We start from the raw sequence: 25,909 nt of genomic DNA, 5'->3' as shown, positions 1-25,909 counted from the left end.
GTGCTCTGTGTAGGGCCAGCAGGAAGGGGGGTGGATCTGCAGGAATGCACCAGCACCAGTGGCTCCGTCGGGAGCGGTGACAGCGACAGTGTCGGCGTGAGGCTGTGGGGGCACCGTGGAGGGCCATGGCCACGCCAGCAGGAGCCCTGCCCGTGGTCAGGCAGTGCTTGGCCGAGCTTTTAAATGCTTTGAGTCTTGAAATGGTTTCTGTAACGTGCCCCTGAGTGTCAATTATGTTACTGTGTTTGTGTTCTCCCAGGAAAGAGGCGCTCGGTAGCTGGTATGTATGGAACTGTTCTCAGGCTCTACACAAATTACTGCAATTGAGATTCTTTTGGGGTATAATTCTTTGAGATTTACAAAAAAACAAACCAAAAAGGGGGAATTATTACAGCCATGGCCTGCTTATGATCCGGGCAGTCATGACGTGGCCCGACACACTCTGTGTCCTACGGACCAGTCTGCACAAAAATCCCAGCTGTGTAATTTCATAACTACCTGCACCAGAGTGATCTTTTGTTGCCTCTCCATCCTGCATTTGCAAATGGAGCCTGAAGATCCTCACTTTCAGCAGCATTTGTTGGTTTCATAATCCAGCTTTCCCCCCCCCCCCCCCCCCCCCCCCCCCCCGTGCTGGCTTCATTGACTGATCATTATCAATATGATTTAAATGTACGAAGCTGATATTGATTGGATCCCATGTGAATATAATTATGATTATTCATGAAAATTTCTGCCTGGCAGACAAATGATGCCCAGTTGTGAATTTAAAGTTAATGCAAATATTTTAATAAAAAATTAAAGTAAAAATCTATATCATAGTGAAAATCCTCAAATTAAGACTCTCAAGGGTCCAAACTGATTTTGGTCAGATCAAAACAAACTGAATCAGTGATTTGTTTGTGACTGGAAACCCGTGGATGAGTCCAGTTCTTCTGTATTAACATCGGGATATCCAAGGAGAAATAGGAGGACCTTAGTGGAATACTGGGAAATTGGGAGAGGGGGGATAAAACCAACAGGATTTCAAGCTCTTTAGGGACAACACTGAAATTAGAAACTGCATGTGCACTTACAGGCTGACACAGAAAACAGATTAAACACGGGCAGTGCAGAGATGTAAAGGAGGAGGAGTAGCAGCCTAGAGATAGCCAGAGAAAAAAACCCAAACAAAACCTGAGTGTGGTGGTGGCATTCTCCCTGTTGGAGGAGGCAGCCCAGGAGGAGTGCAGGGAATGGGTGCTCCAGGGAACAGCAGACCGGAGCCATCTCCATAGAGGTGGTTCTCCTGGTGGAGAAGGCATTTTCCAAGCACATTTAAATTTTTCAGTTATCCAGGGCTGCGTTTTCCAAGCGCATTTAAATTTTTCAACTTCACAAGCAGCTAACGGAGAAGAACCAGGGAGAGTGCAGGAACTAATGAGATGCTCCGGCTGTCTTGGAGACACCTCTGACCCTAAGAGAAGCAGCTTTTATATTCCACTAACGTCACCATTTATTAGCAGCGCAGAGCAAACTGCTGCGATGACTGAATTTCCATGAAAACCTCTGCTTGCTGCGCTCCCGGTGCCCGGCGCTGGTTAAAATTCCTGTGCGCGCAGGACGAGCGGCGGCTGGAGGGTGTTCAGCTCCTCTGTGTCTCCCGGCAGACGGTGTGGTGAACCTGAGCATCCCGATCGTGCTGCCGGTGTCGGCGGAGGACAAGCAGCGGCTGGAGGGCAGCGCGGCGCTGGCGCTCAGCTTCCAGGGCCGCCGGGTCGCGGTGCTGCGCAGCCCCGAGTTCTTCGCGCACAGGAAGGAGGAGCGCTGCGCCCGCGTCTGGGGCACCTCCTGCCCCCGCCACCCGCACATCCAGGTGGGCTCGGCCCCTCCCTGCAACGGGAGCTCGGCCCGGGAGGGGGGAATGCGGGCAGGGGCTGGAGAAGCGAACCTTTGCAAGGTTTTGAGGGCGATGGGTTTCCTGTCTGCGCTTCCAGCCCAGCTGCTTGCCGGGAGCCATCCCATCCCGAGCAGGCAGGACTGGATTTTTTGGCTCTTCCTTCCAGGCAGCCAACAGGGTTGTTAGATTTTTTTACAGCTCCTCTCTTCCCACTTAGTCTGTGGCAGCACAAGGAGCATCATCCCTCGGAAAGGGAGAGTTCCACGCAGCGGCTTGAGCTTGCTGCTTTAAAAGCCTACAGCTGCGTTAGTTCTTTCCCTGCCTTAAAATGCCTACTTTAATTAAGCAGCAGCAGGTGGTCACCTTGCAACAGGCTCACTCCTCCTGCGTATTCCCAGGAGGGAGGAGCAGAGCGGGAGGTGGAGGAAGGTCTGGTGCCGTCCTGTAGGCTCCCGGCTGCTCGAGGGGAGTCCAGCACCCAGCTGGGCGGGGACTGCGTGGCTGCTGCCCCCCTTGGCGAGGCTTTGCTGCCCAGGACATTCAGTTCACGTGGTCACTGTGATGACATTTTCCACCTGCAAGAAGGGAAGGGTGTCCTACAGTGGGGTTGAGCCTCACACTTTTGAAAGGAGATTGGGAGAGGGAGGAGGAGGGGCTTGCTGTCCCCTTTGCACTGAAGGTGCATGTAATTCCCAGATGGTGATGGAGAGTGGAGACTGGCTGGTTGGTGGAGACCTCCAGGTCCTGGAGAAGATCAAATGGAATGACGGCCTGGATCAGTACCGCCTGACCCCGCTGGCCCTGAAGCAGAAGTTCAGGGAAATGAACGCTGGTGAGTGCCTGGGTCACACCAGTGACAGGGCCCTTCCTGCCCCACCTGCACCAGGAGCTTGCTGCGATCCATGACTCGCTCTCAAGCTCACAGCACTTCCAGGTCGCCTCTGGATGCTCCAGGGCTGTTTGGGGGGGTGAGCAGTAAGGGGGACCCAGGGCACATCACAAAAAGTGGCGCAGAATCTCCTTGGTTAGGGCAGTGCTTGTGATGGGCTGTGTCCTCAGTGGGCTGCTCTGAGGGCTGGGAAGGGCTGAGCATCCTGCTCGTGTCCCCCTGGCAGGTCAGAGCCTCTCTGCACTGACATTCTTGGCCTTCACACCTGGGGGACAGCTCAGGTGTCTTCTCCCAGCTCTCTGTCCCATGGAATCCCAGCATGGTTTGGGTTGGAAGGGACCTTAAAGCCCATCCAGTGCCACCCCTGCCATGGGCAGGGACACCTTCCACTGTCCCCGGCTGCTCCAAGCCCCATCCAGCATGGTCCCAGCAGGCTGGCAAGAGTCAGACACCCACCCTTGATTTGGGAAAAGAGCATTGGCCCTGCTGAAGGTGCCACTGAGCTTGGGGAGGTGACAGATCACTTAAAACATGAGGAACTCGGGGAAGGTGTCCAGTTCTGTGCACAAACATTGTAGGAGAGCTGGTAGGGCTGAAATCAGCCCCAAAAGAAGGATGTGCAATGAAAAGAACCTTGGCAGGGTGATGTACATGTGTGAAACACTCACCTGAGGTGTTCAGGGCCCCACTCATGCGGAGACAGGACACACACGGGTCTCTCATGTGGAGACAGGGCATACACGGGTCTCTCATGACAGACAGGACACACCCAGGTCTCTGGTGGCTGTGTGGAAGCTCAGAGTGTGGATACGAGCCTGTGACCCCCCCGATCGTTCCCTTCCAGATGCCGTCTTCGCGTTCCAGCTGCGCAACCCCGTGCACAACGGGCACGCCCTGCTCATGCAGGACACGCGGCGCCAGCTCCTGGAGAGGGGCTACAAGAACCCCGTGCTCCTGCTGCACCCCCTGGGGGGCTGGACCAAGGACGACGATGTCCCTCTGGAGTGGCGCATGAAGCAGCACGCGGCCGTGCTGGAGGAGCAAGTCCTGGACCCCAAGTCCACCATCGTGGCCATCTTCCCCTCTCCCATGCTCTACGCTGGCCCCACGGAGGTAACGCAGCCTGTGGCTGCTCAGCAGGGCAAGGCAGGAAGCCTGTCCCTGGGGGTTGTGCTCCAGCCTGCCTGTGCAGCTCTGGAAAACCCCGGGAAGGGGGCTGGAGCCACGTCCTCGCTCTCAGCCCCCCTGCATGGTTTGCCTGCACTTGGCTGCTGCAGCATCTCCCCACAGAGCTCGGCTCCGTGGGCTCCCATCCTCCCATGGGCTGGGGAGAAGGGATGGAAACAGGCTTCACCACCTTCTGCCAGGCAGGGATGTTCACGTGTTCCCCCCAGGGGTTTCCCTTCTGTCCCTAAAGCCGTGGGGTGAAAGGGGCAGAGCTGAACCTCCCCGTGCGTGTCCTGGGGGGCCTTGGCACATTCAGAATTCAAACCGCAGCCCAATTCCCCTGTCCTGCCTGGGGATCCCCAGGGCCCCCCTTCCCCCACCCTCAGTGCCTGTGTCCCTCCCTGCAGGTGCAGTGGCACTGCCGAGCCCGGATGGTTGCGGGGGCCAACTTCTACATCGTGGGGCGCGATCCCGCAGGAATGCCGCACCCCGACACCAAGCAGGACCTGTACGAGCCCACGCACGGCGGGAAGGTGCTGAGCATGGCCCCCGGCCTCACCTCCGTGGAGATCATCCCCTTCCGGGTGGCTGCCTACAACAAGCTCAAAAGAGCCATGGATTTCTATGACAACAAAAGGTAACGTGGTTTCTTCAGAACTTGGGGTTTGTGGTCGCCTCGGGCTCGCGGCTTTCCAGGGGAGGGGGAAAAGCCACGTTCCTCCTAAGGAGAGGAATGGGGGAAGAACCTGGGAAAGCCATCCGTGTTCCCCTCCAAGAGCTGTCCCCAGGGGTCACATGAAACTAAAGATGCCACCAGGGAGGAAAAGCAGCACAGGCTGGGGACTGAGTGGCAGTAGAAACACAGCCTCCCACAGCTGGGAAGTGTTAGGGACACTCCAGCTCCTCTGGGACGAGGAATCTTCGGGGGTGGCTTGGGCCAGCTGTGCTGATGTCACCTGTCTCTGTTCTGCACAGGCACAACGATTTTGACTTCATCTCAGGAACACGCATGAGGAAGCTTGCTCGGGAAGGGGAGAACCCCCCGGACGGCTTCATGGCCCCCAAGGCCTGGAAAGTCCTCACCACGTACTACCAGTCACTGGAAAAAAAGAATTAACTCCTCTCCTCCTCCCTAGAAATAGCTGTATTAAGAGTGAGCAATGGTTGATTGATTCCCTATGACACAGATCACTTGGCATTCCCAGTGCTCTGACCCTGGGATTTTCCTACCTGGGTCAGAGTGGATTTTACCAATCAGAAATACTTTGAGCCTGATCCTTCTCCCCCTAAAGCTGCTGGGAGTGTCCCCCTGGAGCTCGAAGGGATGGGAGCGGGCCCTTCGTTCCCGGCTGGCGCCAGGATGGGCCCCGGGATCGTTGTGGTGCTGCCAGGGCCACGCAGCAGCTCCCAGCACAGAGGGGGGACCTCGGACCAGGATAAACCCTGCCTGGAGCAGAAATGAAGAAAGTGCCTTTCCACGCTGTGCCTTAGACAGTTTTTGCTAATAAACAGCAGAATCTTTTTAATGCCATTTTTTAAAAGGATTTTTTAAAATCAGCTGTGACCACTGCCAGTTCCCTGTGGCTGAGCCAATTCCTTGCTGCTTCCTTGCTTCCTTCCTCCTGCTTGACCTCTCTGGTCAAACAAGTCCCAGGCTGAGCATTCCTGGTGCTCCAAGTCCAGCTCTCCGTGGGGACTGTGCCCTGGTGAATCCCTGAGCTCACAGCCCGGCAGGGGAGCCTGTCCTGGGAGGCACCAGAAAGCCCTGAGATCCCTGAGGAAGCTCTGGACAGCAAGGAAAAGGCAGGGGTGCTGTCACCGTGCTTTCAGGTGTCCTCCCAGCTGGCAGGATGGGATCCCCTTTCCCTCTGCCCGCACTCCTCCCATCCCAAAGGCAAATCCAAGGCAGAACAGCAAAGACACGGCACGAGGTGGGTCTGGAGAAGCAGCCGAGAGGAGGCTGAAGCTCCTGCCCTCATCCACCCCTGTGCGGGTACAGGTGACCTGATTTACTCCATATCTGCGGGATGGGGCCGCTGGGGAGAGCCAGAGGATGACAGGAAAGCCCCTGGGCCCCCCCAGCCCTGTGGGGTGCTGCTCCCAGCTGCTCTGGCTGTGGAAATTTACCCCAGACTTTATCTCCTTCCCCACCCTCATCCTCAACACGGGCTTTGCCGCCGTGCCCGAGGCTTTTCCGCTGACTCGCGGCTCCTGCGGTGGCCTCCGAGGGGACGGAGCAGTGACACAACAGCGGAGCTTCCCGGGGCCCTCCGGGAGCCCAGGGCCACCCGCCCGCGCCTCGGGCTCTGCCCGTGGCCAGCGGAGCCCTCAGGGACAGGGCTGGTCCCGGCTCGGAGGTGCCAGCAGAGGAGAACAACCGAGCACTCGTGAATTACAGCAACGGCCCCACGCCGTGATTTTTGCCTTCTTTAGCAGCTGCCCCAGGAGCCGCCGGGATGTGTTCCCAAGAACAGGAATCAGCGCTCCTCTCTCTTGTGCTCCAGTCGGGATTGCAGGCGGATCCGCGCTCAGCCGAACCAGCCAGCCGCACGCTCTGACCCACGCCTTGCTCTGCTGGGCCCAGGCCCAGCATCCGAGCCTTCGTCTCTGACTGGAAAATATCCTTGCAAAAAGTCTTTCTGGCTGTTTTATTAAGTCATTTTTTTAAAGTACTTGGAGCACAGCTGTGTTTTACCCCAAGGCAAACGCTGCAGCCTCCGTGGGAGCTGACAGCGCACCAGCACCGGCCTCAGCCACGCCAGGCCCTCTGGCAGGGCCCTGGAAGCCAAAGGCAATATTCCCATTTAGGATTCTAAAGGAGTGAAACAGCCCTGTTGCTGCTCGTCGTAAAATACTCCAGTGTTGAACCCCTTCCCTTGCCTCCAGTAAACCCAGGTGGTCACAGCAAAGCACAGATGTTGTGTTATCCTTTTAAACCAGCATAGGGTCCTGATTACCTCTGATTAAAATACGTGGACTGGGGGTTTTATTTATTAAAGACATGAGACTGGAATTTGTACCTCAACGGATGCATCTCATGATTTAATATATTCTGAGCTCGATACTCTGCCATGAAACACTCACCTTTAGTACAAATAAATATTTATACGTGGAAGTAGCTTTCACTTTGTGATTTTGGGGTGAAACTTTGCTGGAGACTCGCTCAGCCTCGGCAATGCCGGGTTTGAGCAGCTGGCCCTGGAGCTGTGGGAGAGGGATCAGGCTCTTCCCCCCTTCGGAGAGGCAGGATCAGATGCTGAGGGCTGGACCAAGCCGCTGGAGCCATGGAATTAAAGCAGCCACGTTCCAGAGCACGCTGCTTCCCCAGGCTTTCGAGGAAGCTGCCGGAGGGTTTGTGCTTTGACAAGGACACCCGCAGCAGCAGCAGCAAGAGCGGACAAGCAGGGAAGAGTTCTTGGAGAAGTGGAAATTGCACTGCAGCTGCAGTCACGGCCCCAGGAGCAATTAGAAATAACTCCTTGAGCCTCTTCGATCAGCCCCTGATGAGTTATGGGCAGCAGGGAAAGGCGGCTCCGGCCAGCAGTGCCCAGAGCCGGGATTTTGGGAACACAGGCAGGAGATCAGAGCCCAGGCAGTGACCAGAGGCTGCCCCCGGCTGTGTTCCTGCTCCCTCTCGGTGTGACATTAAAACCCCCTGAGGCCACACTTCACACTCAATTAAAGCCAATTAAGAGCTGCCTGCGCTGGGGCTTTACCAAGCAGGAAGCAGCCTGGAAAGAGGCAAGAGGTGCAGGAGGAACTCCCAGCCTGGAATTTCTGAGGTGGAACAACCCCTGAGAGGGGCGGGGAGAGCAGCAGGGGCAGAGCAGGTGCTGAGCACACGGAGCAGCCTGCCCAGGGGTTCCAGGAAGCAGCACTAATGGCAGGCTTAAGGTTACTCATGGAATCCCAGGATGGTTTGGGTGGGAAGGGACCCCAAAGCCCATCCAGTGCCACCCCTGCCATGGGCAGGGACACCTCCCACTGTGCCAGGCTGCTCCAAGCCCCAATGTCCAGCCTGGCCTTGGGCACTGCCAGGGATCCAGGGGCAGCCCCAGCTGCTCTGGGCACCCTGTGCCAGGGCCTGCCCACCCTGCCAGGGAACAATTCCTTCCCAATATCCCATCCAGCCCTGCCCTCTGGCACTGGGAAGCCATTCCCTGTGTCCTGGCCCTCCAGCCTTTGTAAAGAGTCTCTCTCCATGTTTCCTGTAGCTCCTTCAGGCCCTGGAAGGCCCCAGTGAGGTCACCCCAAAGCTTCTCCTCTCCAGGCTGAACAATCCCAGCTCTCCCAGCCTTTCCTCCCAGCAGAGCTGCTCCATCCCTCTGCTCATCCTGGAGCATCCTCTGGACTCATTCCTGGATCCCAGGCTCACCCAGAGCCAGAACTGGGCACTCAGCACTGCCCCCAGCACTGAAGTGTCGTGTGGGGTTGACATCCCATATCCTGCACTCTCCCCCTTTCCCTAGCCCAGCATTGCTGCTGTGCCTGAATCCCTGCACCCTTGTGTCAGACCACTGTTCATCTCCTGCTGCTTTGTGATACAGGGAAGAAGTCCAAGCAGTTCTTCAACTGTTTTTAACCTCCCCCTCCCATTTGGTTTTAAGATTAAATTGAGACAAACTCAGCCCTGTGGCAGCACCCAGCCAGCATTCCAGAGAGCAGGACAGCAGGGAGCTGGCTGAGCTTGAGGGACACTGTCACCAGCCCCTGACACCGTGTCATGGCAGGGCTCCAGCCCTCCTTATTTCACTTTATTTTCCTTTGCAGTGCATTTGGTTTTACATCGTTCTCTGTCTCCAGTGCTTCCCTCCCCTCACAGGCAGCAGAGCTGTGAACAGTGTCCCACCCCTGGGCTTTGAACAATTCCCTTTACAGATCTGGGGTCAATTAGTGCACAATTCATAGCATTACATGAAAAAAAACTCAAGCTCTTGACTATCTCTGACAATAACTTCACCACAAAAAGCCATTTTTGCCACTCACATTTGTAACCCTTGGCCTTTATCGCGACAGAACGTTACAAGAATTCACCAGAACTGGTACCAGCAAGGACAGCACGTTGCTAAACCACATTAATAAGCCCAAAACCATTCCCTCCTCTTTAAATTCACAGATCTGAGCATGGGACAGAGTCAAACATCACACAATGTGCCCCCCGTGCCTCAGGGCTGTGACACTTCAGGGGACGGTGCCACAGTGGGGCATCCAGAGACTGAGGGAGCAGCAAGTCCTCAGGACAGTGCACAGGAGCTCAGAAAGCCACGGCTTCAGAGAGCTCAGAGGATGTGGGGCTTTAGGAAAGAGCAGGTGGGATTCTACTCTAACTGCTCACAGCAAGGGAAAACCAAAAATAAAACCAGCCTTCATTTAAAAAGCCTCCAAAAGCAGAATTCATAAAAAATTAAAAGTATTCAAACGTTTTTACAGAGTAGTTTACTATCTTGACTAAATGGCACCAGATTTCCAGTGGTCACGTGGAAGAAAAATCAGTAGCGTTTCAAATGTTGCTTTGTTCTAGAAGCAGTTTCTATCCTGGCATTTGCTGCTAAAAGGTAGAAGTGAACTGAGTATCGAGGAATCTTTCACCTCTACAGCTTCTGATTTGGTTTGCTTCAGGAAGTAGAAAAGATTTTCCATACTCAAGTTATCTACAGATAATGTCTACATATAAAAAAAAGTGTGGCTATGTACAGGTCCTGCACTCACACACCCACTGTACACACACAGCCCGTGCCGGGTCCTGCCCCGCCCCAGGACCCCCCGCTCCTGCTGGGAGTTTCCGAGGGCTCCCTGGGGACAGCACACAGGCACTGGCTCTTGGTCTGGGCTGAATTGCTGCACTCATGATCTGTGCTTCCACTTCCAGTCGGAGTTGCAATAACTTAGAGGTTGTTGTATAAAAACGATTGCAGAACAGAACTCCCTCTGCCACCCCCGCTCCCGCCCCCTGACATTGGTTTTGCTAACTGATTACAGAAGTCACACTAAATCCCATCAGGAACTGCAAACACACTCTTTTCTCTTAATCAAACACGATCTCCATGGCCAGGTTCTGCATGGAGACATCCTTGGATTTCCTCATCTTCTCGATGGCCCTGTGGAGATCCTGCTGCTGCACGGGCCGGATCTCATCCTCGTCGTGGCTGGGGAAGAGAGGAACAGCCAGGTGAGGGTCCAGGGGCTGTGTGAGGGCTGTGCCAACAGCCAGCAGCCATCCCTGGAAACAGCAGCTCTGACATGGAGCCAGCATCACACTGGAATCCCAGAACCACGGAGGCTGGAAAAGCCCTCCCAGCCCACAGAGTCCAAGCTGTGCCCAATGCCCACCTTGTCCCCAGCTGTCCCTGTTCCCTGGGAGCAGAGCCCGACCCCCCCGGCTGCCCCCTCCTGTCAGGGACTTGTGCAGAGCCACAAGGTTCCCCCTGAGCCTCCTTTGCTCCAGGCTCAGCCCCCTTCCCAGCTCCCTCAGCTGCTCCTGGGGCTCCAGCTGTGTTCCCTGCCCTGGACACGTTCCAGCCCCTCCATGCACCCAGGGATGGCTGCAGGCGTGGCAGACACCAGAGGGATGTCCCAGCACCGTGTCACCCACACTGCAGCCTGGCACTAAGCAGAGCAGCAGCAGGACTTGCTGGCTCAGGCCACCTCCAGCTTGGGCACCCTGGGACAACCACTCGTATTTTCAGGCCAAAAGGAATGGCAGTAACTGAGTTGTGAGGGGTTTCTGTGTACAGTGGCAGTGGGGCTCTGTGTGACCCTGTGCCCGTTCCCAGTTCCCCGGGGGCAGCTGTGAGTGTGCAGCAGGCCGCACGTACACGTCCTCCTCGCAGGCGTTGTTGACGTACTCCCGCACGCAGAGCAGCGCCGCGTCGCGGCACATCTCCTTCAGGTCACTGCCCGAGAAGCCGTCGGTCTCCTTGGCCACCTGCAGCAGGTCCACGTGGCTGTCCACCTGGGAAAACCTCGAGGTCAGGCCACGGACACTCCAAAGCCACCGGCTTCGGTCACCATGACAAGCGACAGTCACCTCCACGAGTTTTCACCCGCTCTGAGAGCATCTTCCTTTGGCATTTTTGGGGAGCTGAATTATTCCCTTACTCACACCATTAAAGGAAACTGATGTTTCAGCTCTGCCATTGGTTCAAAACCCCACCAAAACCCCACCCCAACCCCAGCCATCACACTGGTATATCCTGTACTAACCCCGCTCCCACACGGATCTGCCTGGCAAAAACTGGGTCCCCGGAATAGTGACCCACTTTCCCAGGAGCCCACACAAGTCGCTCAGAACTCTGTTGTCTGGACACCTGTTCCTGCTTTACACAGCCCCAAACTGGGGGATTTAGAGGCAAAATAATGTGTCTAACTCGGTGCCCTGGGTCAGGCTGAACCCTTGGTAGCCAAGACCCCACATTCGTTCCATCTCTTTATGGAATTTCTGATTCCTTTCCCACCACGTGCATCAGTATTTCCTTCTCAAAAAGTTAAAGGCAAGCCTGTCCAATAAAAGGCTGAAATTCTGGGGTGACTTCTTCCAAGAGGGAAACTATTCCATGGTTTAAGGCAGGCAAGGATAAGGGAGGGCAGGACTCCCCCTGCCATGTGAAGTCTGGGCTTGAGAGATCCAATTCCTCAGCTGTCGGATAACCAACACAGGCTGGTTTTCTTATCTCCCTGAAAAACTTGTGTGGCTGTGGTTCCCTGCCAGATGCTGGTGAGCTGCCATTTTTAGGCCTCTTCAAAAAAATTTAAGTTGGTTTTACTAATAAATAATATTGATTAGGTTGGAGCTCAGCCTAGAGACACTTTGCAACATGAACTTGAAGGCAATTAGTGCTGCCGACTAAATTTGGGAGGAAGTTCTGATGACAGGGATCCCATATCCTGCCACAGACACTTCCAGGTGTGCTCACACCTACTCCTTCCCCTCTCCTCTGAAGGAAACTTGAATTATGGATCAAAAGCAGTGCTGTCAAAGGAAGTCATTCCTCCTTTCTTGACTTGTGCTAAGGAAGAGTTAAAGAGCAGCATCTGCTCCCTGCTTCATGAGAGCTTGAAATTTCCTTCCCTGATCTGAACATGATTCACCTCCACCTTTTTTAGAGAGAGAAATCTCTTCTCAAACATGCAAATGACTCCAGAGAAATGGAGTCACTGCTCAGAGGGGGTGATTCACCACACAAGCCAAGGCTGCTGCTCTGATGAGGCTCCTGCTTACAAAGGAGCCAACTGCAGGGCTTTCATGTGAGGCCACACCTAAACCCACAAAAGATCCCCAAGTTTTCACCAGAAATGCCCTGGCAGATCATCTCAGCCTCCCTGCAAGGCAGGCAATTCTAAAGCTCACGTTCTGCAAGGCCAGAGCTGCACTGGGGGCAGCAAGGCAGCCATGAGCCGCTCATGGGGGCTACTCACATTTTCATTCTTCAGAATCAGCTTCAAGATCGCCTCTCTTTGCTTCAGAGCCTGAAACAGAAGAGACTGAAGTTACCAGAGGACAAAAATAAGCACTTGTGACATGCCAGGGCTTTGAGTGCCTTCGGTTCAGCCACACGAGCTGCTCCCTCGCCCAGGACACGTGACACACGCTGAGGAAACCTCTCTGGTGGCAAATTCAGTTCCACAGGTGATACTTGGGAAATTCTGAACCAGAGAAGCCACCCACTGTGCGTGACGAGGTTACTGAAGAAGCAGCTGAGTCCTGAGCAGATCCTTCCTAGGAACAAAGGCAACAAAGACTGGGGTTTGTGCCTGCCAAGCCTCCCTGAAATCATTAAAAGGGGAAAAATTCCCCCACAGATAATCTGGCAGCTGAACAGTTGCTACTCTGTCCCAAACCCCACTTCTTCCATTTCCCTCTGCTTTGCAGGTAATTTTTTATGAGTAATTTGGGGCATTTTCATCTCAAACTCAGTTATAAAATCTGCAAGGCTTTCACTCCTGCCTGTGCCTGTTCCCAATCCACAGCACACCGATTATTCCACCTTCAGCAAGAGCCATGGCCAATCTGGGCTGATCACAAAACATAAAAACAAGAGAGAAGCAGGAAGTGCATGGCAGGGCTGTAGTGGGGTGAGGAAAATCTCTTCCTTAAATGACACCTCCTGTGGTTACTCTGATCCTGGGAGAGGGAGCCAATCCCTGTGATGTCCCAAGGCACATAACTCATCCTTCTAACAATGGGGCTGGATAGAAAGACACAACAAAGAACTCAAATCCACATCCTTGCCCCCCACTAACTCAAGGAATAGCTGGAGATGAAGTGTGTGGAACAGGTATGGAAGCACAGCAGTTCCCAGGTTATAAATGCTGTTTCCAAAGGGATCTACCCCCATGGAGTGAAAGGCAGTTCCAGCAACACAGGCCTGGGAACACAACTCCTCTCTTGCACAATCAATGAGAGTTTTTCTCCTCCACTTTGGTCTCTGAGTTTCAGCAAAAAATGGGTAATAATTTCCGTAGCCACAGGGAATTCCGACAGCCACGGCTGAACCCCCGAGAACAGCGACACAAAAATGTCTGGTGACATCACCAGGTGTTCAAAGGCGACTTAAATTCCTGGAGAAGGATGGCAAGAGCAACATCTGGAGTAAGGACAACCTTGTGACAGCTGCCTAACTGATAAAGAACTTAATAACTGGGGCATAAATCACATGAATGGATGGATCATGGAATGGTTTGGGTCCTTAAAGACCATCTCATTCCAAGCCCATCACAGGCAGAACAAACCTGGGTTTCCACACTGTCTGCTGTGGAAAGGCCTGAGCAGGACACAGTTACCAACAAGCCCTTCCCAGTGTGCAGCATCCAAACAGCTCCATTCCCAGAGGACAAGGGCAGGGCTGGGAAGGTCACGGTGTTGTTTCAGATAAAAGACCCAAGAGATCAAAACTTCACCTTAAAAAGCCGAGTTATGGACGTGCTTCAAAAATCCCTAAAAGCAGCTCAGCAGAATGCAGCATTTCCTGGAAGAAAGCCCCCAGAGCTGTGGATTTCCCTGCTGGGCAGGCAGCACTTACAGGCTGGTTGATGTGGAAGCGGGTGGGCATCCTCCTCATGATGGCAGAGTCCAGGTCCTGGGGCCGGTTGGTGGCTCCCATCACAATCACCTGTGTGACACCAACAGACACCATTGAAACCAGTGCTGGGAAACGTCCACAGACTGGGAATTTCAACACCAGCCACGGGATCTCCCCCACTTTATCAACAGCATCGACATTTAAAGAAGTTCCATAAAGGTTTCCTGGCAGTGATCTCAGCAAGGGCAGCTGGAGAGAGCCCTGGTGCCACAAACACTGCCTGGGGGGAGATTTCTACACGAGTCCAACTTCAAAGTTCAAACCCTAAGGAGGAACTTAAAACTTCTGCTTGTGCTGTCACTTTTAGTTCCTGGTGGAATTTGAAAGGAGATGTTTCGGGAAGGTATTTAAAAACGTGGTGGTTTTGTGCTGTGCTGAAAAAAGAATCACAGAAGGTTTGGCTGGGAAAAGACCTTAAAGGCCATCTTGTTCCAAGCCCTCCATGGGCAGGGACACCTTCCAGGAGACCAGCAAGGCAAGGGGTTCACCTGGCAGCTTTCATGTGCACTCATGTCTTTATTGCTTTAAGCATTAAAGAAAGCATTCGGTGACCTACAGGTGCCCTGGGCAGCAGTGGGTTAAAGGTGTCCAAGCCAAGCCCAACACCAGCACAGTGTTTACCTGGCTGGAGCACTCCAGTTCTTAATTCCAGAACAAATTTGCTCCCCATTCACAGCAGCCTGGTTTCCCCATTTGTTACTCTGAGCTGTGTACACGGCAAACACCCGGCCAGGAGAGTGAAGAACGTCAGGGTGATTAATCTGGGCTCCGGGGGTTTCCTGCCTCGCTCCTCCGGCCCTCGGGCCAGGCACAGCAGCTCCAGGAGCGCTGGCCAGCGGGGCTGCCGGCCGGCAACCCCACCCTGCCACCTAGAGGCACTGCCATTGCTGGCTCGGGGATCATCCACGCTTCGCTGGGCGGTATTTTCAGCCAAAAGGCACATTTTTCACCCTCCCGGAGTTCCTGCCAGACTCCGGATCTATCCTCAGCAGGTTTAGCCCACAGCTGAGCGTGGCCTCCACGTGGAATCAACACATCCACCTCAACACTTACAATTTCCTCCAAGCATTTGGGATTCTTGTATTTCTTGCAAAAGCCAAATTCCGCTGAACTTGAGGGACCCCAAATTGTCTTACTGCAGGGAATGAATAATTTCATTTGCTCCAAGGAGTTGTCAGTGTATTGGGAAAAAAGGTGCTTGGTAGAGGATACTGGTTTCCAGTGACGGGTTCATACCAGTGGCTCTTGACTAATGGGAAGCTTTAAACCTCCTCAGTTTATATATATTCACTGTCTCACGCTCATTTTTGGGAAAAATCAGCTGAAAAACATCTTTAGCACTAGCTTGGGAGAGGAGGAAAAGCAGATTTTACACAGCAAGAACTACTGGATGTCAGTGCATTGGAAGTTTATGGAAAAATACACATAAAAAGGCTGAATATGTTCAACTTGGAGAATAAACATCCTTTCTAAAGGCTTTAAAAAGATCATCCCAGGTGACAGTTCAGAACCATGCCATGGAGGCTTTTGGCTACATTCAAGTCATTCAGAATTCCAGAATGGTTCGGGATGGAAAGAACCTTAAAGCCCATCTCATCTCATCTGAAAATGCCACTTTGTGATTAAAACCAGAATAAGCACAAAGCCAATCTCGTCAGGAAGAACGGTGATCTGTGGACACACCTCCCCTCATTCCCATCGCTGGCAGGTGACGCCCTTTGGCAATCCCTGCTCCACGCGCTCTGCCGCTGCTCCCAGGCGGCTCCCTGCACGGTGTCCCAGCAGAGGGAAGCACATCCCTGCTCCCAGCACCCTGAGCACTCACCTGGCAGTTGTAGTCGGTGTCCAGCCCGTCCCACAGGCTCATGAACTGGGCTTTCATCATGGCTGTGGCCTCGTGGTCGGTGCTGGAGCGGTTCCGCAGGAAGGAGTCTGTGCCAGAGGAGGGAAGCGGTCACTGCCAGTCCAGTTCCTCATGGCTCACCTGGGCTGCTCTCTTATCTTATAAATGCATTTTCAGTCACCAGTGTCAGCAAACAAAGAGTGCTGCTAAGGGTGAGAGCAGCCAAGTGGAATCGCCCCCATTCCCAAGCCCCCTTTTAAAGGACACTGCACAAGTGTGCCCACCACAGGAGACTGCCCCACGTCTCATGCTCCAAATTTTCACCTTCCTGGATTCATGGAAGGCAGCCTCCCCTCCTACTCTTCAGCTTTATGAAACTACTATTCCAGAGCTCTCCTAAACCCGTATTTTATCTCCCAGGATGTGCCCTGACAGCAGAAGCACTGAAGTGTATTTGCTGCTGGGTTTCCTCATGAACCAAAAATAAGTAGGAACTCGTTTTACTTGTAAATTCCTCCACTGCCACCAGGAGAAAAGACATTGTTCTTCCTAATGTGCCACCATTACTTTACAGTCCTGTTTCTATAACTTTTCTCCTTTCTCCAATCCTATTTCTCTTACTGAGCCCTCACTCTTTTTAAGGAGATGATAGCGGATCCATACATCACTGAACCTACAGTTAAATGTCACTCTGCTATAGCTACTGATAAAAAAAGAGATTTTTACCTATTTCATCAATAAAAATGATGGATGGCTGGAGCTTTATGGCCAGGGAGAAGACAGCAGCAGCCAGTTTTTGGGATTCTCCATACCATTTATCGGTCAGCGTGGAGGGCTGGAGGTTGATGAACCTACACCCGGCTTCCTTGGCCGTAGCTTTGGCAATCAGGGTTTTTCCACATCCAGGGGGGCCGTAGAGAAGGACTCCTGGAAAATTCACAGTGTTAATGCTTTGGTAGGACAGGCCTGGGGGTGTCCAGGCTCGTGTTTGGTCCAGGTCTTAAAAGGTAAGAAACCAAACCAAGGAAACACAGTCCCATCCAATCAGAGGTTTTAAGACAATCCCTATGAAATCACAGCTCAGAATATCCAAAGAGAGGAATGGTGAAGCAGAGAGGAGACATTTGAAAGATGAGTGGTTTATTGTCCCTGCCCATGGCAGGGCGTGGAACATCATCTTTAAGGTCCCTTCCAACCCAAACCATTCCATGATTCCATTTTATTCCATTTTATTCCATTCCCAGGACTAGAAAGGTTACATAAAATTAACTCCTATTCATTTCCTGTCAGCATCTGACAGGCCTTGTTTATAGCTACCCTCAGTCCTTCTAATAAAACTTAGCACAGAGGAGTGAGAAAAAGAAAAATCCAGCCCAAAACAGACCCCACAGACATTTTAAACAAATTACCCACTATTAAACATGACATCTTGTATTATTTTTAAAGTTGCCACAGTGCAAGAATTGCACAGGAGTGTTTTTCTAACAGAGTTGTAAGGAAAACAATTTAAAGAGCAACATTCAGTCAAAAGAGCCCAAAACACAGGGAATTATTAAGGTTTTTCTCTCTGTTTATGTGAGTGATGACCACAAACATCGTTATTTTGAAGCAGTGACTTCCTATTAACACACAGCACAAGCCACTCATGGAACTGGGGAGCTGCCCGAGCTGGAAAGTCTGCTTTAAAAAGATAAATAAAAAAATCATTTTTTCCTTCAGCTTATTAGATCATGGCATTCACGTAATTTTCCAGACAGCTTCGGTTTGTGACTTACACAGAAAGTAGCCTGGAAAAACTAAACCAGCTACCAAAGTGCTGCATTTTCCATCCCTTGGGACAGAGGACTGAGGTGATCACAGATCCAGGCAGTCATTAAGAGCTCCAGAAATCAATATTCCAGGGAACAAAGCAGTGAAGATGAACTTGGGTGTTTTGTCCAACATTTTAGGTTTAAATTCTGCTTTTTTTCCTTTTTTTCTTTTTTTTTTTTTTTGCAGTAACATACAACAGACATGGCTGTAAGGAGTTCAGCAGATCCAACTTCTGCTTTCCTGTGGAAAAATTCATCTGCCACCTGCCAGTTTCCTCCCTGCCTCAACACTGTGTAACCCAGCTCGAGAGAGAATCAAGGGATCTCCAGAGGAAAAGTGGGATGTCTGTCTTGTTGAATGATAGGAATTTCTAGGAGTGTCAAAGCTGTAGAGCAGAGCTAGAGCTCAACTCTGCCAAAGGACAACATGGGGTGTAAAGAGAATAAAAATGACAATTTAGGCAGTTAAAAACGCAGGATACATGGATTACAATGGCCTGGAGTGACAGGACAAGGGGAAATGGCCTCATGCTGACAGAGAGGAGGTTTGGATGGGACACTGGGAAGGAATTGTTCCCTGGCAGGGTGGGCAGGCCCTGGCACAGGGTGCCCAGAGCAGCTGGGGCTGCCCCTGGATCCCTGGCAGTGCCCAAGGCCAGGCTGGACATTGGGGCTTGGAGCAGCCTGGGACAGTGGGAGGTGTCCCTGCCCATGGCAGGGGTGGAACAGCATCAGCCTTAAGGTCCCTTCCAAGCCAAATGATTCCATGATTCTGTGATTAGTGCACCAAAACGGACCATCAATAACCAAAATCCAGTTACTGCTTCATTACTAAGATGAAACTTCTTCACCAAAGCAGGAGAAGAGGGAAAACCTGAGGGTTTTCCCTGGCAACATCCTAATGGTGCACTTCAGCCTAGCCACCCACTTCCTCTTCCCTTTCTGAGGAACTGCACCTTTTGTTTTTTAAATAGCAAGGTATAAATCCATCACATTCCCTTCCTACCTTTTGGGGGCTGTAAGAGCCTGGAATTCTCAAACAAGTATTTCTTCTTGATGGGCAAAATGACAGTGTCCTTCAAATCTGTGATGACATCATCTAAGCCTGCAATATCACTCCAGGTGACCTGAAAGGGAAAAACAGTGTTGGCAACAACCAGCACCGATCCTTCCAAGGAAAAACGCCCACCAGCTTCAAAGTAGTGCCTTGAAAATAAAAGGGAGAAGGGGTTAAAAACCTCAGCTCTCAACGATGCAGTTTGAGTTTCCAATCACAGGAATATTTGCTGCGTGTTTCCACAGATGTGTCAATAATGTAACCCAGAGTCCAAGGGAAATTTTCCAGGTCTGAGGAGCAGGAGGAGCAGGGGAGTTGCTTACGTGCATGCTGAGCGGGTCCACCAGGTGGGCAGCAATGCTCATCTCGTACTCAGTCAGCTTGACATTCTTCACTCCTATTTGCTTCATCAGCTTTTCAGCCTGGGGGAAACCAAACACCAAGAAAACCGAGGGAAAGAAATGGAATGCTGCACTCAAAAATCGGCTTTTTTAAAGAACTGCTATTTGTGGTTTGAAAAGCTTCTCCCTAAGAGGTTAAATCTTGTTCTAAGCAGAAGGTTCTGCTGTTTCCTAATGACTTTGTTGTCACTTGAGTGAAACCAAGTCAGATGTCTCAGTTCCCATCAAACAAGTGTTGGGGCCCTCACGTGCCCAAATCCACAACTCCTCTGTTATGACCTAAGAACCAGCCAAAACAAACCTTAAAACACAGAGTGTGCCCCCCAAGTCTCCACAGCACTGGGAGAGATTCCTGTATTTTCACATGAATCCAGGAGAGATGAATGTCTTTTTAAACTCCCAGAAGCCAGTCAATTTCTAATATGTATTTGGTGGGTTTTCCCTAATTTACAAGGAAAACTCATCCACTGTGTCAACACACTTCCACATTTCAGTTTCTACTCAAACTTGTGGTAAATCCAGCGAGGCTTTGGGACAGTGCAGCCTCTTAGGTAACAGCTGGCACTGGCACTCATTGGGAAAGCTGGTTTTCAACTAAAAAGCTCATTACAGAAGGAAAACCACCCAACACAGATTTAGGTTGCTCAAAACCTGTGAAATTCTTGTCAGTCAGAAAAAACCAAACAAAAAAAGCTGCCACATTTCCAAAGCAAACCTTTAACTTTTGGTTCTGGACTCCTCTAAAGCTTTTCCAGGGCACAAATCGTTCTAGTTCAAGATAAGGAACGAGACTTTTCACTTTTTCCCTCCCCTTTCCAGGGCATTTTGACTGCTGATGGAGGTCTCTGCCACTAAGTTGCCAGAAATGCAGAGCTTTTAAGTTCAGAATTAAGTTCTCTCTGCTCAAGGTTTTCAACCAAGAGACTGATGATTTAAGGCCACTGCTGCTCAGCAAAGTTGTCAGAAGCAGAAAAGGCACCAGGCCCACAGACTGGGTGAAAATCAGAGCCAACAGCAGCCTCCAGACCAAGTTTTGCCGCAACTTCAAGCTAGAAATTGTCATTTGTTATAAAATGGACATTTATTACAAATTGTAATTTGTTATAAAACACAAGCCCTGAAAGGACCAACAGCCTAAGCCCTGACACTGACTAAAAAACTTCAGCTTCCCATCAGCCCACTCCTCCATCCCCCTGGAAACACCTACCTGCTTCTGAGCTTCCACTTTCTGCTTCCTGGTGGGGTCAATGGCATCCACCATCCATTTGATGGTGAAATAGGTCACGGCCCCGAAGATGGTCAGCCGGAAGATCAACCCCACCACCTCGTTCCGGCTCAGGGGCCGCGAGAACGCCTCAGCGTGGACCATCCTCCTTCCCAGCTCTGAGGGGCACAAGGGAAGCACAGGGAGGCACAGAAAGGAGAAAAATCAGAGCTGAGAAAACATCTGCCTGGTGTTTAAATGTTGTTTGATAAAAGCTGCTTCCCAGGGACTTCGGACAAGGGCATGGAGTGGCAGGACACAGGGAATGGGTTCACAGTGCCAGAGGGGGCAGGATTAGATTGGGTGTTATGAAGGAATTGTTCCCTGGGAGGGTGGGCAGGCCCTGGTACAGGGTGCCCAGAGCAGCTGGGGCTGCCCCTGCATCCCTGGCAGTGTCCAAGGCCAGGCTGGAGCAGCCTGGGACAGTGGGAGGTGTCCCTGCCCTGGCAGCGGGGCGAACTTTAAGGTCCCTTCCAACCCAAACCATCCTGGGATTCTGTGTTCACAGCGGGCACGAAGGTGACATTCCCGTTAAGAGTGACATTTTGGGACTGCTGCTGACCCAGGAAGGCTGAATCCTGGAGGCAGGGAACTCCATTCTTTAACCAGAGAGGTCTTTTCCCTAAGAGGAAGTTTACAGGAAAGGCACCCGACTGCCACATTAAGGAGCAATCAACAACTTGCATTTGATTAAAACGAGGTTAAGAGCTGGAGCCTGCACCTGGCAGGATGTATGGGGAGTTATTAATATCCCTGGAAACCTGAAAATGCTGGATGTGGCACGCAGCTATCCAGGGAAAAGCCTGACTGCTGCATGAGCCAAGCCCAGAGAGCACAGCACCCTCAATCTTGGGAACAAAAGGCACAGAGGAAAGAACTTTCCTAAGACACTAGACAAATGACTGGTAAAATCAGGGTCCACTTCCTCCTCAGCTGGCGGGGGGGATCTGCTTGAGAATCCCCAAATGACTCCTTGTGCACTGCCCCATTTTCCTGCTGCAAGGGCAAAACCAGCAGCAATTCCTTTGGCAGCTCCCCACACACACTGGCCACTCTCCAAACCAAGCTGGCAGCCAGGGCAGCCCTGGAGCACCCACAGCCAAATTCTCCCTGCATCCCCCTCCCCAGGGCAGCCCCGGAGCACCCACAGACAAATTATCCCTGAATTGCCCCTTCCTGTGTTATGTTCAACGCAAGGCCCTGCCACACCACTGATTCTGGAATGTGGAATCCCACTGAGGCTGGGATCAGGAGAAGCAGCACTTCACGCTGACCAACAGCCATCAACACCTCTCTGCTGTATCCCAGTTCGGAGCACTGAAACCACTGGGTCTGGAGGGTTTTTAACTCTTTGTTCCCTGTTTAGGCAGGTAAAAATCCAGTTTGTCACTGTGTCCATCTGCCTGGAAACCAAATTACATTTGCCTGCTTAGGCATCTAAGCAAGTACTCCAGAGCGGGAGGATTCCGTGTGTTCTCGTCAGCCTGACTTATTGAAATAAAAGGGCTCTGTAGTCACCGAAAACCTCCCCAAAAACCCAGCGCAGAAACCTCCTTATGCAACCCATGCCCTGAGCGCCAACCGCAAGGAAAAGCTTGAACAGGAGAGAAATTGAAGCGTAACCTCATTGAGCAGTCCCTGATAACACACAAACGCTAAATCCAGTAGGAACTCAGCGTTTCTTTTCCCTGAGGCGAGGACACCTCACTCCCGGCCCGCTGCGGCTCCGCTCTGCCCGTACAGGCGCAAAAGGAAAACCAAAAGCGGCAGCGGCGCCGCTTTCTGTTCCGCTCCGAGGGAAACTGAGGCACTGCCGGGAAACTCTGGCCTGCCCCGGGCCCGGGGAGCCCCGCAGGGCCCGCCCCAGCGCGGGGATCCCCGCCGGTGCCGGGCAGCCCCGTCGCGGCTGCCCCGGGCAGGGCAGGGCCGGGCCGGGCCGGGCCGCGCCGTCCGTGACCTTCCCGCCGCCCGGCAGGTGCGGCGCGCCGGGGCCGCCCTGCCGCTGTCCCGCCGGGTCACTCACCGTGCGGCGGCTCTCCGGGACGCGGGGCGGGACGAGCAGCAGGAGGAGGAGGAGAAAAAGGAGGAGGAGAAGGAAGAAGCGGAGGAAAAGCCGGCGGCAGCACGGAGGGCCCGGCAGCGGCGCGTCCGGCGCTTCCTCCGTCCGTGCGGCGCCCGCTGCCCCGCCCGAAGGTTCCGGCCGGCGGCGCCCCGCGCGGAGGTTCCGCCCACCGGATAGTGGGCAGCGCCAGCCTGGAAAGGGCTGGGATGAGCCGGGATCGGCCGGAACGAGCGTCAGCGGCACGGCACGGCACGGCACGGCACGGCACGGCACGGCACGGCACGGCACGGCACGGCACGGCCTCACCGGCACACGCCGCGAGCACGGGCTCCCGCTTACAGCGTGTAGTGACAGCGGGAACTCCACTCTCTCCCCACTAACACCTAAAATTCACATAATATTATATATACACGCGTATACAGCATGTTAACAGAAATACAAAATAACACATATAATATATAAAACGTGCGTATATACCCACATTTTATATAGATGGATATATAATTTATGGATACATAACCCATGTAAAACATACCTAACATATTTCAAACCTATCCATAGCGAAAGAAGAATGTCCAGGAAAAGGCTAAAATGACAGGATCTCTCCAATAGCTGCAATTCACCCAAAGTTTGGGCAATTTCTCTTCAGCCCTTCTGCTTTTGCGCCAAGGTTTTCCAGCGACAAGAGGAAACGGCCTCAGGCCATGCCAGGGGAGGTTCAGGTGGGACATCAGCAGGAATTTCTTCATGGAAGGAACAATTTAGATTTGATCAGGCAAGTCCTCCCTTTCATGCTACTCTGCCAGCCTTTGATGGTCAAAAAGACTATAATCTTCTGGAGGTTTTTGTTTTTCAGTTCACGTGGACCACTGTGTTCTTTCATTCCCGGAGGAAAATATTGAGGACCCTTCTGGTTTTCTTCCCACTCCTGAAAAAAAGTGACATCTGTTTTGCTGCAATTAAGGAGAGATGCACACACACACACACATAGGAGGAAAAGCAGCTCGGAACCTACGTTTTGTCACTGCTGTGGTGGCAACCTCTGAAAAAAATCCCATTGAAAAATACTTTTAAAAGATGTGGAGAAGTGCAATTTTTCAGAAGCCAGCCGGGGTTGTGGTGATGCAGAAGGTGGGGACTGGATTGGGCTCCAATTTCTCAAAACACTGAGGGATTGTGATCAGGATTATGACCGACTCTTCCTTTCCAGAGTTCATGTGGGGTTTCAATTCATAGTCCCAGTGAAATGTCTGAGAAAGAAGCGTGCTGGGAATCATAGGGTTAATCCTAGGGGGAAAAGGTGTTGGTGGCAGCTCCATCCCCAGGCGTTTGGCATGCCTTGGATCATGGGATGGATCCAGAAACTGGGAACACAAGTTAAAACTCGGACATAGAATGAGTCTGGATGAGTGGGAACCTCAATCCATCTCATTCCAACCTCCACACCTTCCTCTACATCCCAGGTTGCTCCAAGCCCTATCCAGTCTGGCCTTGGACACTTCCAGGGATCCAGGGGCAGCCACAATTTTCTCAGCTTTGGGTTTGCAGCTGGGGGAGAGGGGGAGTATGGAAATTGAGGGGAGCTGGGCGCAGTCAGGCGGGGCCCAAGAGGGACCTTTGTGCCTGGGAGAGCACAAAGTGCTGCTTGAGGCCAGCGCTGGCCCAAGGATGAGTGGACGCAGAGCAGTCCCAAATATATTTTGCCTGAAAACCAGGAGAAGGTTCTGGGAACAGCTTCCCAGTGAGAATAATGGTGGCAAAACATCTTAAGATGCAACCTGATACGTTTCTGAAAGGAATTCTATAACACAGCATTTGCAAGGGCTGGAGGCCGCAGCAGCCCAGGAAATCCCTCCAGCACCTCTCAGAAGTGTTTAAGGATCGAGCAGGACACTGGAATATTTATTTATTTATTTATTTATTATTTACGTTCATTATTCATACACAAAGTGCCTTCAGCAAGATGTCTTTCCCTGACAGCCCCGTTTGAGGTGGATTTATGGATAAACCCCAGGATCTGTTTTTCAGGGGGATACCTGCCTGGTTTACATCACCTGCTTTTCATGGAGAGAAGGGGAGAAGGGGCACGTGGATTCCCCTCGCGCTCTCAGGCTCTCTTCCACGGTGTCTCTCTTCCAGGTGTACAGCAGATGCTGACCTCCAACAGAGTCCATTCCTGAAGCTTTACAGAAGTCCTACATTCCAAGCTGCCTTAAAATTCTAGGTTTTGTTACCTCATTAACCTAATATCTCACCTCTCTGCACAAGAAAGGGGGGAAAAAAAAATCACACAAAAGATCCCCAAAAAACTTCCCAAATAACGAGGAAGATGGAAACTGATAGCAGTGTTCATATCCAGGAGCTCAGGCTGCACCAAGCTACCTGATGGTCATCTTCCTGCAAAACATTACTGCTGCTAATTCTCAAAAAGTTACAGGAGTTCTCAGCTTAGAGTGTGAAGAGCCTTGTACAATAGGGGTTATCCCCTAACGTTTTAAAGGGTTATAAAGACCGATTTAGAGATTTATAGACAGCGCTTTCTCCCTGCCAGGATAACTGTGAGCAGTGTGGGAAGGAGAATGGAGTGGCACAGAACACTCCATGGAAATACCACGGGCTGCTGAGCCAGCCGGCCGGACCTGGGGGAGCTGTCATGTCCCTGTCTCTGAGCTTGGTCACCCCGAAGACATCAGCAGGAATTTCTGCATGGAAAGGGTGCTCAGGCCTTGGCAGGGGCTGCCCAGGGAGCTTTGGAGTGCCCATGCCTGGAGGTGTCCAAGGAAGGGCTGGAGGTGGCACTCAGTGCTCTGGGCTGGGAACAAGGTGGGCATCGGGCACAGGGTGGACTCCATGGGCTGAGAGGGCTTTTCCAGCCTCAGGGACTCTTGTGATTCCGAGGGCAGCAGGTGGCCCAAATCCCCCTTCCTTCGGTGCCCGGTGGCTGCAGGGGGCGACAGGCACTCGCTCACTGCGGCTTCTCCGCTTCACGCCAACCCCGGGGGACGTGAGGAGAAGACGACGAACCCCTGAAGACGCCGGGCTGACCCCCCCCCGTTCCCCTTCCCCGCAGGGCCGCACCGAGCCCGTTCTTCCCCTTGCCTTCCTCCAGCCCAGCTCGGCGCCGGAAGGAGGAGAGGCGAGCGGGCGGCAGTCCCGGGGGCTCTGAGGGGCTCGGGCGGCTCTGAGAGGCTCGGGCGGCTCTGGGAGCTCTGAGGGGCTCGGGGGCCCCAGACCGCCCCGGCCCCTCACGGCCCCTCACGGCCACTTCCGCCCGCGGGGGAGGTGCCGCCGCGAGTGCCCACGTGACCTGCCGCAGCACCGCGGCCGCCTCACTATACCGCCCGTATCCCTCCGCCCGTCGCCCCCTTCCCCCCACCCCTCCGGGGGACGAGGGGGGACCGGCGGGAGAAGGGGTACGGGCGGCGCGCGCAGTGAGATCCGGTGCCCCAGTCCCCCC

The 25,909-nt window shown here is 52.8% G+C and overlaps 2 protein-coding genes across 6 annotated transcripts in view; one reads left to right on the top strand and one right to left on the bottom strand.

Moving 5' to 3' along the window:
• The window catches only part of PAPSS2 (3'-phosphoadenosine 5'-phosphosulfate synthase 2), a 41,872-nt gene extending 34,822 nt beyond the window's left edge, over positions 1–7,050 (top strand). For all 4 annotated transcript variants that reach the window (XM_032115796.1, XM_032115794.1, XM_032115795.1 and 1 more), the window contains 5 exons: positions 1,650–1,855; positions 2,576–2,711; positions 3,613–3,881; positions 4,343–4,572; positions 4,911–7,050. In XM_032115796.1, the coding sequence (XP_031971687.1) occupies positions 1,650–1,855; positions 2,576–2,711; positions 3,613–3,881; positions 4,343–4,572; positions 4,911–5,052 (983 nt within the window). In that variant the 3' untranslated portion in view covers positions 5,053–7,050. The remainder of the gene's footprint in view (positions 1–1,649; positions 1,856–2,575; positions 2,712–3,612; positions 3,882–4,342; positions 4,573–4,910) is intronic.
• A 1,604-nt stretch (positions 7,051–8,654) lies between these two features.
• ATAD1 (ATPase family AAA domain containing 1) lies at positions 8,655–22,579 on the bottom strand. Of its 2 annotated transcripts, none has more exons than XM_032116728.1 (10): positions 22,414–22,579; positions 20,334–20,509; positions 19,049–19,147; positions 18,675–18,795; positions 16,584–16,784; positions 15,840–15,946; positions 13,955–14,044; positions 12,351–12,401; positions 10,751–10,887; positions 8,655–10,081 (listed from the first exon to the last, which is right to left on the bottom strand). In XM_032116728.1, exons 2-10 carry the CDS (start codon positions 20,493–20,495, stop codon positions 9,961–9,963), a joined length of 1,089 nt encoding a protein of 362 aa, XP_031972619.1. In that variant the 5' UTR covers positions 20,496–20,509; positions 22,414–22,579; the 3' UTR covers positions 8,655–9,960. The 2 variants fall into 2 exon arrangements, with proteins under 2 accessions (XP_031972619.1, XP_031972620.1); XM_032116729.1 differs by lacking the exon at positions 22,414–22,579 and adding an exon at positions 22,014–22,037.
• Positions 22,580–25,909: the final 3,330 nt, after the last annotated feature.

The sequence above is a fragment of the Corvus moneduloides genome, chromosome 8 (genome assembly GCF_009650955.1).
Source record: "Corvus moneduloides isolate bCorMon1 chromosome 8, bCorMon1.pri, whole genome shotgun sequence".
In the NCBI taxonomy this organism is placed as follows: domain Eukaryota; kingdom Metazoa; phylum Chordata; class Aves; order Passeriformes; family Corvidae; genus Corvus; species Corvus moneduloides.
This window is presented reverse-complemented; position numbering and strand designations above follow the sequence as displayed.

Coding starts and splice junctions, on each gene's coding strand:
- ATAD1 (XM_032116728.1), bottom strand. CDS start 20,495: ATGGTCCACGCTGAGGCGTTCTCGCGGCCCCTGAGCCGGAACGAGGTG. Junction 18,796..19,048: donor TGGACCCGCTCAGCATGCAC/GTAAGCAACTCC, acceptor TTTCCCTTTCAG/GTCACCTGGAGTGATATTGC. Junction 14,045..15,839: donor ACACCGACTACAACTGCCAG/GTGAGTGCTCAG, acceptor GGTGTCACACAG/GTGATTGTGATGGGAGCCAC.